A 12854-nucleotide genomic window follows, 5' to 3' on the forward strand; every position below is an offset into this window, starting at 1 on the left:
TGGCATTAGAAAACAACAACAACTTTCTCATTATCATTTATTTATTTATTTGTTTATTTATTTATGTCTACAACAGGGCAAAGCCCCAATTACAATAGACAGTAAAGATTTGTTAAAAAAAAAAACACAGAATTGCATATAACATGAAAAAAGAGATAAAACGGAAACAAATGCAAGATACAAGTGTAATTAAAAATTAAAAATTAAAAATGAAAGAAAAAGAAAACAAAAAAAAAACTTTATATGTGTTTTACAGAAGTTCAGTTTTTTATGATGTAATAGTGACAGTGCTAGTAGCAACTGCAGCATTAGTTTCCCAATGAAGGTTCTGATGAAAGTTTCTGAATATTCAATACATTTTGATTCTAATATCTACATCTTTTTTCTTGTTCATATGACATAGCATATAACATAAATATTTAAATTCAACAAAAATTCTCTTATTAACAACTCTAATAAGAGGTATATTAATTTCAGTTTCATCTAATTCATGATTAGGGGCATGAATAGGATTAGAAATTAATTTATTATTTATTCCTCTAATATCAATCAATAAAAATGTATACACAACGGAAGCCTCAATAAAATACTTTTGTGCGAGATCATGCGTATTTGCTTGTTTTCCGCACAGAACCAATACGCGGTAAGTGTGAAATACCACATTCAGTATTTCCAACGTAACACACATAACAATTTCCCTCTTCTTACCGCTTAAGCGCGACATCCATTTTACTGCTTTAGGCTTTTAACATATTATTTTTAGAGACGTTTAACATAGAAATAATTATAAATTGGAAACTTACCACTGCAATTTCACCTAAATTGCAATGTTAATTATTGTTTTTCAGTATTTGCAAAAATTAAGTAAAGTCTACTACTCCACGAAACTTATTGCATTCCTGATACAAGTAACATTAAGGAAGCCGTGAAAAAATCTACAAGATTCCAGATGCCGATGTTATTACTGCAATATGTTATATAAATAATATTGTTAAAATATTAAAATGAAAAAAAATCATTACATAACCTTATCGTTTGTTTTAAGTTCGCATTTATAGACTGGGGGGAAAAAGACAGATGTATATCACGGCCTGCTGGAGTATAGTAAACACAGAAAACATTTTGTAGCAACAATGTTGAAGAAAGATATTTTGGCTTTCCGAAGTTGCCGTCATTAAACAGAAACCAAGATGGAGATTTCATTACAACTAATTAGAAATTCGTCTTTCAGATATGTAATAAACGATCTTCGCACAAAATAATGTACGATACACGAGCAGTATGTTTGTTTTCATGTTCTCGGAAATTAAAAAAGCTCAACTAAGTTTCGCTTTTTCAATCTTTTCCTCGAACATGAAAACGTCAACATACCGCTCTTGTAACGTATATTACTATATTGTACAGGCCCTAGCATTTATATACAGATAGGGTGAAAGTGAAAAAGTCTTACAGATTTCCACAGTGAATAGCTCTTGGTGTATGTAATAAAAAGCTATAACATATTGGTGGAAAATTAATAGTTTCTCAGAAAAAAAAAAGAAGTTTTTTTTTTCCCAAATGTCTAATAACCTCTTATTCGGTAACTATTGCAAGTAGGATCGTGATTTTTGCCCATTCATTCATTCATAGTGTTCTCCCCAACACTAGGTCTTTCACTGCAAACCCAGTATTCTCCAATCTTTTCTATTTTCTGCCTTCCTCTTAGACTCCTCATATGATCCATATATCTTAATGTCGTCTATGATCTCATATCTTCTTCTGCCCCGAACTCTTCTCCTGTTCACGTTGATAGGAAATCTAATAAAGAATAATTTGATAATCTAATAAGATGTGTTTTAATAAAGAAAATCTACACAGTTTTATGTTACTTAGTTATAATCAAGTGACTGAGAGATAAGCTTCATATGACTGCAGTACTTACTTACTGGCTTTTAAGGAACCCGGAGGTTCATTGCCGCCCTCACATAAGCCCGCCATTGGTCCCAATCTTGAACAAGTTTAATCCAGTCCCTACCATATTCCACCTCCCTCAAATCCATTTTAATATTATCTTCCCATCTACGTCTCGGCCTCCCCAAAGGTCTTTTTCCCTCTGGCCTCCCAACTAACACTCCATATGCATTTCTGGATTCGCCCATATGTGCTACATGCCCTGCCCATCTCAAACGTCTAGATTTAATGTTCCTAATTATGTCACGTGAAAGATACAATGCATGCAGCTCTGCATTGTGTAACTTTCTCCATTCTCCTGTAACTTCATCCCTCTTAGCCCTAAATATTTTCCTAAGAACCTTATTCTCAAACACCCTCAATCTCTGTTCCTCTCTCAAAGTGAGAGTCCAAGTTTCACAGCCATACAAAACAACCGGTAATATAACTGTTTTATAAATTCTCTTTCAGATTTTTTTGACAGCAGACTAGATGATAAAAGCTTCTCAACTGAATAATAACAGGCATTTCCCATATTTATTCTGCGTTTAATTTCCTCCCGAGTGTCATTTACATTTGTTACTGTTGCTCTAAGATATTTGAATTTTTCCACCTCTTCGAAGGATAAATCTGCAACTTTTATAGTTCCATTTCGTACAATGTTCTGATCACGAGACATAATCATATACTTAATCTTTTCGGGATTTACTTCCAACCCTATCGCTTTACTTGCTTCAAGTAGAATTTCCATGTTTTCCCTAATCGTTTGTGGATTTTCTCCTAACATATTCTCGTCATTAACATAGATAAGAAGCTGATGACTGCAGTTTCATCATAAAATACGAACAGGTAATTTGTTAAAATACTTATTCAATTATCCGGCAAAATCTCGTATCCAGAACTTGCCCGATCTCATTGGTCCAGGTTAGGAGGGATTCTACTGTATTAGAAAGCTGAATTGTGGAACCAGTCAGTCTTACCTTATTCTGGCGAAGTAGTAGTATCATTATATGTATGAGAAAAGCTATGAGATGGCTCAACGAAAACTATTGACTGAGACCTCTGATTCGGTATTCCGCACACTTGGATGCACTATTGGAAACTGAATATAGTTGAGTGTGATGCCAGTTATTTGTACAGGGATATCTACTTCCTGGACGACCCCCTGAGTGCTGTGGACACACACGTCGGCACCCACATCTTTGAGAAATGCATCCGCCAGGCCCTGCAGCACAAGACTGTGGTGTTGGTCACCCATCAGGTGCAGGTAAGAGCAACACACTGTACGTTGTGGGCGGACGTGACTTGTGCTGTGGAAGGTTTTCATGTTGTAAGAACTGTGTTATGTCCGCAGTATTTGCACCAGTGTGACGAGGTTTACCTGATGAAGGACGGGCATATTGTCGAACACGGAACGCACGAGGATCTGATGGCTAAGTCTAAGGACTATGCTCTAATGGTGCAGACACGGTTTGCAGAACGAGGGGACCAATCAGAGTGAGTGAGACAAATAGGCTATACATTCCTTACTTCTAGTGTTTATAAATGATCTTGCCCCCCTAATAAAAGATGTAGGTCATCCCACATTATTTGCAGATGACACAAGTATAGTAATTACAGCCAATAACTCCAACACATTCCAATCTTCAACAGAGGAAATTCTCTTCAAAATATGTGACTGGTTCTCAGTCAATAAATTGGTATTAAATTGTAACAAAAGTAATATAATTCAATTGAAATCCTGTCCAAATTCAACCTCGCAAATTTCTAGCGCAATAATTAACAATAGATCCCTATTAGAAACAACAACAACCAAATTTCTTGGCTTAAAAATCGATAATGTGTTAAATTGGAAAAATCATATTAAAGAAATTACCCCCAAACTAAATTCAGCTTGTTTTGCTATTAGATCTGTGCAAAAGATAGTAAATATCAATACCTTAAAAATAATATACTTTGCATACTTCCACTCGATAATGAGTTTTGGAATAATATTCTGGGGAAAGTCCACAGATAGTAACAGTATATTTCTATTACAAAAAAGAGTAATTAGAATAATGGTAGGTGCCAAATATAGGGAATCGTGTAGGACTATTTTCAAAAAGCTACAAATAATGTCCATGGCTTGTCAGTATATCTTTTCATTAATAATCTTCCTCGTATGTAATCGTGAAAACTTTGTAACTAATTCATCAGTTCATAGCATAAATACACGTCAAAACTTTCATACTCCATCGGCAAGTCTATTGTGCTATCAAAAAGGAGTGCGTTATATGGCAGTAAAAATTTTTAATAGCCTCCCTATCGATATAAAAAATGAAACTCAAAACATAAGATTATTTAGGGCCAAATTAAAGAAGTACCTAATTTCTCATGCCTTCTATTCTGTAGGTGAATTTATGACATTCAATAACACTTCATGAAATTGATACTAAAACTTTGTGTTGTACTATTAGACTATATTGTAAATCTCGTCTGTATATACTGTATTTCATCTAGACTATGACTGTAAATTAAGATTTTATAATAGTACTGTATTAAGTTTTTTGACTTGTTCCATATTCTAGCTGTAAAGCAATGTATGAATACCATGGAATGTTAATAAATACAATACAATACAATAACTGACACTCCTGCAACCACAGTGTACAGTATGCAGGAACTGTCGTCACACGCAGCCTATGGTTTCTAATTCAAGTTCACTACGTGTTTAAGAACAAACACTGGGTATCTGATTTGTCGTCCTCAGTGGTCGCGATCTAAGGTTTGAGAACTTAAATTCATCTGAGTGAGATGGCTTCTTTTGGAATGGAAGTAAGGCTCTTGTAGATTCACGAAATGAATGAGGTCGCTTTCCTTGAATGAGATAGCTTTTGAAAATAAATTACTGGTAGTTTTTGTCTCAGGAATTCACGTCTATTAACAATCATCCTACCCTAGCGCCTGTCCATAATATCGACCCATTATTTTTTTCTTCATCCCCCTATCACTTGAAAACAAAGAATTTCCGAACATTACTTTATTAAGAAAAATGTTTAATTTCATCCCTCTAGTACATCAGAAAATTAGGAATAGTTAATCTGTTATACCCTATATATATTTTTAATGGAATAATAAATCTTGTGAATGTGGCAGAGACACATTTCAAGAAGTCCCACTGGACATTGACGCTGTTGAGAGCACCATAGCGACGAGTTCAAACAAACGCCTCAGTTCCACCTCGCAGACGAGTGTTGAGGAGATCGACAAGCTGGATCCCACAGGTGAGACCTGAGTTGTTCTTGGAGCTCATGTGTTATCGTGCAGTAGTCATGTTGAAAGAGAAGGAGGAAGTCTGGTGACCCTTGTTTTGGCGATTGCCATTCTAGTAGTTTTACATTCATCCATACTGTCATTGGTTTGGACTTGGCAACACATTCCAGCATGAACGAGGAGGCATCATCATACTGAAAACTTATGAAATAATTTCAAAGGCATATTGGTTCCGTTAAGTTCAATGTTAATTGAAAAATGAGTTCTATTCAGTCAATACTTAACATAAACACAATAAAACATGTTATAACAACATTTACACACATTTTAAAAACAAACGTTTTCGCCAATTTTGATTGGCATCTTCAGGTCGTGTAGGTCGAATGGAACATGTTATAAAAAGTGAACACTTGGTATATGACGTTAAAAACCAAAGTTACAACTGTAATATCACTTAAAACAGAGAATAGAATATAGCAAAAGCCTCCACGATGTGTGTAGACTTGGTATATGACGTTAAAAACCAAAGTTACAACTGTAATATCACTTAAAAACAGAGAACAGAATATAGCAAACAGCCTCCACGATGTGTGTAGAATCACTGTGTTGAAAGAGGCGTGTGTGAACCAAGGAAACAGCAAAACTCTTCTGTCATTGCAGATACAGTTTTCAAGATAGCCCGCTCCTTAACGAACAATACCCAAATTCAAATAACCCGCTGTTTAAAATCACACGCAAGTAACGGTCATTCATCCACTAGTCGTGCAACGTATACAGTTTTCGTCATACGCTACCACTTAATGTAAAGATCAGTCGTGTCGCCGGCCTCATGGATTTCAAGACGTTCTTCCATTTTTTGTAAGTATTGTTTTAGAAGATTTAAATAATACTTAAATGCTTCTAAATATTCTTTCATTCTATCCTTACGATTTACAGGATTTTTCCTGCTTTCCATAACGGCCACACGACCGACCTGTTCGTAGCATCTTCAAATCTATCTCGAAAACTGTATCTGCAATGACAGAAGAGTTTTGCTGTTTCCTTGGTTCACACACGCCTCTTTCAACACAGTGATTCTACACACATCGTGGAGGCTTTTTGCTTTATTCTATTCTCTGTTTTTAAGTGATATTACAGTTGTAACTTTGGTTTTTAACGTCATATACCAAGTCTACACACATCGTGGAGGCTTTTGCTATATTCTATTCTCTGTTTTAAGTGATATTACAGTTGTAACTTTGGTTTTTAACGTCATATACCAAGTCTACACACATCGTGGAGGCTTTTGCTATATTCTATTCTCTGTTTTAAGTGATATTACAGTTGTAACTTTGGTTTTTAACGTCATATACCAAGTGTTCACTTTTTATAACATGTTCCATTCGACCTACACGACCTGAAGATGCCAATCAAAATTGGCGAAAACGTTTGTTTTTAAAATCTGTGTAAATGTTATTATAACATGTTTTATTGTGTTTATGTTAAGTATTGACTGAATAGAACTCATTTTTCAATTATGAAATAATGTTCATATCTTTTCTTACAAACTATTTTTACTGAAAATGAATAAATTGTCTTCCTTAAATTGTGGTTGGTTGTTTGGTTGCTAATGTGCGGCATATTGGAGTTCTTCCATTTGCCTTCTTGCTTCCCAGTATCGTAACAACAGATCTGTAGCTGTTAAATTTTTACAGTTCTTGAGGTTCCTTAAATTGTAGAGCTTTATAAAAGTCATAAAATCGCTTTGTTTATTGAATAATTCTTTTGGCAGAATGGAGTGAGAATATGTGCAACAAGTAGTCTTGATTAGTTATTCAGAATTCAGGAAATAAGGAAGCACTTAACGCTAGAGGTAGCATTTAATATAGTTACGATGTTGACTGCACAGAGGGCGAGCAGCTGACGACGGCAGAGGCGGTGCAGAAGGGCAGCATCCGCCTGCACACGTACCAGAGGTACGTCTCCGCAGCAGGCGGGTACTGCATCGCTCTGATAGTGTCCCTCAGCTTCCTGCTCAATGTTGGCAGCACTGCCTTCAGCTCCTGGTGGCTAGCCTTGTGGATCAAGGCGGGAGGAGGTGTGAGTACAATGTTCTGAATTTTGAGAGGAGTTCTGTTATTCCATACTTTTGTAACTACAGAGCAGTCTGTGACATTCTGTTCGGCACTCGGCGGCAAGTGGGCCAGGCATCAGCTCTTGTCATTCCCGGTGAACGGAGTCCGCTACAGTCGCTAGAGTCAGCTATTAGAATTCGTGACCGAATTATTCGGCGGGGCACAACTTAAAACACTAATATTGGATTAATTGAACCCATAGGTTCCTCACTACACGAACATAGGCTTACCATACTGAATAGCAAAATGTAAATATGTTGTTGTTTTCTAATGCCAGGCGTTTGACAATAAAGTCATTTGACCTCTTGCACTCCAATATTTTTCAAAGATATTATCATGGCCAGCCACTGAAGCACAGATTTTGAGGTGTTCTGAATCCATTTCTTGGTTGGAGTTGCACAGTGGGCAGTTAGGGGACTGATATATTCCAATTCTATGCAGGTGTTTGGCCAAACAATCATGGCCTGTTGCCAATCTAAATGCAGCTAATACTGCACAGCTATCACTTGAATATAAATAATTGATTAAATGGCGATCTTACTCGTATTAATTGTGTAAGTATGTGCGGCTTACAACTGTTTCGGTGCTTCTTCACACCATCCTCAGAGCCTACTACATCTCGGCGTCATCTCGAACTTCGCTGCCTGTTGTGTCAGTGCGTTCGATTGTTGAAAAGTGTTGAAATGTGGTGTCAAATAGTGTGTATGTTCTGAAATTGATCTGTATGTTGAGAATTTGATCAGGGTGTGTTTTAGTGTGTCTGTATATTTCATATTGTTCTAGTGTGTTGAGTTTTTGGTTTTTGGGTTGCATGTGTAGGATTTCCATGTGTGTATTTATGTTATTGTATGTGTGGTTAGCATTAGTTAAAATGTAAATATAAAGAATGCAATATACCAGGGGCGAATGCTGGTCACGAAAGTTAGGCTTGCTCTTTTATTGATGGGGGAAGATGGGAGAATATAATTCATCTGATTTGCAGACTTTTCGTGTCTTGTAATAGACAATGTTAAAGTATTTAAATTGTCAAAGCCACTTTTACACCATACACCGTTATCTGCAGAAAATAACAAACACGGCCAACAAAACAGTCTATTCAGTTTTTCGACCCTGCCAACCAATGCGTATTGTTGTATTGAGATGTACTGAACGAGCGCACATATTCTCTATTTTTCTCCTTATGCTGTCTTTTTAAACCTGGGAGCCCTGGACATGGTCTGCCGTTCTTTATAATGTCGGTCTTCTCTTGAATAGTCCTCCGGGAAAATGGATTTGATAATAAAGTTTCAATAACACACATTTGCGAACTCATTGCAACACTTCAAATTAACGTTTAAGAACTAATAATACATGCAGCAGCTAACACATGCATTCCGCTCATAAAATTACATTACACTCGCAAATCACAGCACATTCACTGGTAAAAACTGCTGCCAATCAATGTTGCCAACTCGATTCTTAAACATCCACTGTGAAGCCTTGCAGAAACCGCTAAATTGCTATATTGTCAATGTAAAATTATATTATTTTGCCGCTGTGAGTGCTAAAAATACCCGCTAAATCCCTAGATCAGCAATACAAGTTTCATAAATTTTATCCGCTAAACTAACGCCGAAAAACGCTAGATCTAGCGGGAAAATCGCTGAATTGGCAATACTGCTGCTATCTGTGTAACGTTAAATAGTCTGTGTAGCTCTCGGACCAGAGCTTCATACAGCATATAACAGAGGCATGTGCGACTGGGACGGATTAGGAGGAAGGCACTTGCGCGCGCATCATATTCTCGCTGTTTCTACGTCTTTCCTGTAGCTCCGAGAAACGAGCAAGCGTTGCGATCTTGCGGTGCGCAACCTGCGGATGGTATTATGCCTAGACATTATTACAAAAATCAAAAGAAATTTTAATGTACGTAATCCCATTTTGAGAAATACACATTCTACGAAAATATTGGGCTTGCGCAGCAAGCATAGCATGCCCTGAGAAATCGCCCCTGCAATATACACTAACCTTTCTATTTATAGATGAAGTCCATTCTTCGATCCTTAGCTCGAACAAATACTTCGATAACTCGCTGGTTGAAGTTAGGAATCAAATGCATGATTTTACTCTTAATTGAAAGTATTGCTAATGCTGTCAGTCTTTCTTGACGTGAGCTCTGTTGTCGAAATTTAATTGTCTTCCAATTAGCTCACTAACTTTATTCATATTGAAATGATCAAATACACAAGCACTCAACTAACACTAATATAACTAACTTCACACTTAAAATAGAAAAGAAGAGAATTATTAATAACACTCAGAATTTTATTATTGCTGCTACGAATACAAACGCGGGAACCGATAACATGTATTTCGTACGGTTGTCAATGTTGCCAACAATCTTTATAAAAAAAAGAAGCCTACCATAATTTTGAATATAGCTAAACTTCTTTATTAACAATGTTAAACGGTTTAATTTTAGTAGCTGCATTAATCGGAAAACATAGTAAAGCTTTACCTCTGATATGAAATATAGCAATTATACGAGGGGCATCCAGAAAGTAAGTTTCCCGATTTTAGCTGTGTCAATTGCGCATGCGTAACAGATCTATGACGTATCAATCATATGCCAGCCGGACAGGTCCCGCCTGGTGCCAGTAGCGTGGCAGCAGTGGTTCGAAATTGAAGCTCTTATTCCTTCTCCCACGCCTCGAGGTTCGGTCGGTGATAAAGTTCTTTAATGCACAAAGCATTGCCCCCCCCCCCCGCTCTCTCTCTCTCTCTCTCTATTCCTGTCCTCCTGTGAGTGTTTTGGCAACGACGAAGAGCTGAAGACGTCTGTCTCACGCTGGTTCCATTCACAGGCGGCAGAGTTCTACGACAGAGGGATACAAAAGTTGATCCCACGATACGACAAGTGTCTCAATTCTGATGGTGGCTATGTTGAAAAATAGCTGAAACATTGCTGTACCTGTTGCCAATAAATGTTTTCCTTAAAGTGTGTGTTCTTTTTTTTTAAAAAAAAAAAGGGAAACTTACTTTCTGGATGCGCCTCGTAGTAACTAATCTAAAAAAACTAGATCTAGCTACAGAATAGCTAAGCTGGCAACTCAATTGGTTCTTCGGGCCATGACAGCGTTACCATCATACTTCTATACTAACGTCTTCCTTATCGCGTTCTACGTTTTAAAACCATTTGCGCATGTGCACAGGATGGCCATGTGAATGACAGAGCCCTGGCCAACGCTTCCCCTCTCGTCTTCTCAATCCCCACATCCATCACCTCACACCGCTCTCTTGCACTTGAAACTCTGAGTAGCTGTGCGCATGTGCAAATGATGGACACTAGAACTACGGTGCCTGAGACAGATGTTTCCATGATTTCACTCGCTCGACGTACCGGTAGCTGAAGGCATTCACATTTCGCAGTATGTTTGTACCCGAATGGAAGCTCTTAAATCATTAAGTTTTGAGCGGATAATTTTAAGCAAAAATTGCTTTATTTTTTTCTGGGAAAATAAAACGAATGGGAGGGCACGTACCCATGTGCCCCTTAACGTGAGCCGCCACTGTTAGAATTACAGTATTCATATTGTTTACCAATCTCGACTACAGAAGGTGTTCAAAATGATATCACTCTGCTGCGACACATTCCTGACATCTCCGAAGGAAACTGGCATTTACATGTGCAAGTTCATCTTCTGTAACTCTCTGGATTTCTCGTACAGTACTGTCTTTTAACTCATGGATTATGTGCAGATTGTCTTTGTATACTTTATTTTTTAGATTTCCCCATAAATAAAAATCGGAGGCTGACATATCGGCAGACCTAGAGATCCGTAATTCTCTATTAATAACCCTGTCCTCGAATATTTCGCTTATCAAATTCAATGTTTCGGCTGCTGTATGGGCAGTTGCTGGATCCTGCTGGAAATAAGCATTCTGACAATCTATATCAGTTAACTGTTCAAAAAATGGGTTGAGTATTTGTGTTCTGCATCTGTCACCATTGATTGCATCATCAAAAAATAGTCCACACCTGTGGAGTAACAGTTAGCGCATCTAGCCGTGAAACCAGATGGCCCAGGTTCGATTCCCGGTTGAGGCAAGTTGAAATGGTTGAGGTTTTTTCTGGGATTTTCCCTCAACCCAATATGAGCAAATGCTGGGTAACTTTCGGTGTTGGACCCCGGACTCATTTCACCGGCATTATCACCTTCATCTCATTCAGATGCTAAATAACCTAAGATGTTGATAAAGCATCGTAAAATAACACACTAAAAAAATAATAAAAAAATATAGGGCCTATAATCCTATATGCACACCATACATCGGCCTTCTGATCATGTAAAGGAGTTTCATGAATCAGATTGAGGATTTTCTGTACTCCAATGTCTATTGTTTTGCATTATAACATGACCATGTAAGTGAAGCCATGCTTCATCTATGAAAATAATTACTGTAAGATCTACAATGCCATCGGCGACACTTTTATAAAACCCAGTTACAAAAATTCATACGACTCACATTATCTCTAGGCTGTAATTCATGCACTACTGTCACTCTGTAGAGCTTAAATTTAAGAATTTTAGTGGCTCTAAACACCGTTTCTTGTGAGAGACGACGGAGAGATTTTCGAGAGAATGTTGTAACCTTTCTCCTATCTCATCGAGTTTTTCCCCAGTAAGTACACTTGGGTTTTTCTTTTCACGTTTATTCAGAAGTGACCCTGTTTCGCTAAACCTTTTCACAAGTTTTAATATAGTTGTCCTATGTGGAACGGGAACACTAGGAAATTGCATTGCAAAATGTTCATCGCATTGTTCCACTATTCTTCATTATCAAGTAACATTTGATGAGATAAATTCTTTGTTGTAATGTAATGTAAGCTTTTGTCGTGCCTTATCAAGCCACAATCTTCAATTAAGAGAGGTACATACAACAGAGCTCATAGGCAGCTAAACAGCAGGTATCAATTGCAATGTGACCATATGCTTGTCCTTGAATTGAAGGTAGGGAAAGAGAGAAGGACTAGTGTGCAACTGTAGTGGAACTGTTAACCGAGAATGACAAGTGCTGATGTCAGGCCTACTTGCTGCCGAGTGCCATGGAGAATGTCTTAGACCGTTTTGTCACATGAATTGTCCACGATCACATTTTTCCAAATCCCATCTTGTTTGAAAATTCACAATCCCCTCTTTTTTTTCTGTTTTTCTCTTTCTCTGTTACTTAGATTTGAAATCTTACAATATGAAATGTAGATTCCTAGCCATCCTTAAAAAAAATGGACGCCCGTTTTTAAATAATTGAGAACATTGACAAATATTCACAATCTCTTCTTTATTTTCAAAAAATTTGCTTTCATGTGGAGTAAATAATATTTACCTTGAACAGTTTGATATAAATTTATGTCTAGGATATGTTGTTGTTGTTGTTTTCTAATGCCAGGCGTTTGACAATAAAGTCATTTGACCTCTTGCACTCCAATATTTTTCAAAGATATTATCATGGTCAGCCACTGAAGCACAGATTTTGAGGTGTTCCGAATCCATTTCTTGGTTTGAGTTGCACAATGGGCAG

The 12854-nt window shown here is 37.2% G+C and overlaps 1 protein-coding gene across 5 annotated transcripts in view; it reads left to right on the forward strand.

Annotated features, from left to right (window-relative positions):
- Positions 1–12854, forward strand: part of LOC138706734 (ATP-binding cassette sub-family C member 5-like) — a 110278-nt gene that overhangs the window by 64025 nt on the left and 33399 nt on the right. For all 5 annotated transcript variants that reach the window (XM_069836367.1, XM_069836370.1, XM_069836368.1 and 2 more), the window contains 4 exons: positions 3070–3196; positions 3284–3426; positions 5065–5192; positions 7070–7260. In XM_069836367.1, coding sequence (XP_069692468.1) covers positions 3070–3196; positions 3284–3426; positions 5065–5192; positions 7070–7260 — 589 coding nt within the window. The remainder of the gene's footprint in view (positions 1–3069; positions 3197–3283; positions 3427–5064; positions 5193–7069; positions 7261–12854) is intronic.

The sequence above is a fragment of the Periplaneta americana genome, chromosome 9 (assembly GCF_040183065.1).
Source record: "Periplaneta americana isolate PAMFEO1 chromosome 9, P.americana_PAMFEO1_priV1, whole genome shotgun sequence".
Lineage (NCBI taxonomy): Eukaryota > Metazoa > Arthropoda > Insecta > Blattodea > Blattidae > Periplaneta > Periplaneta americana.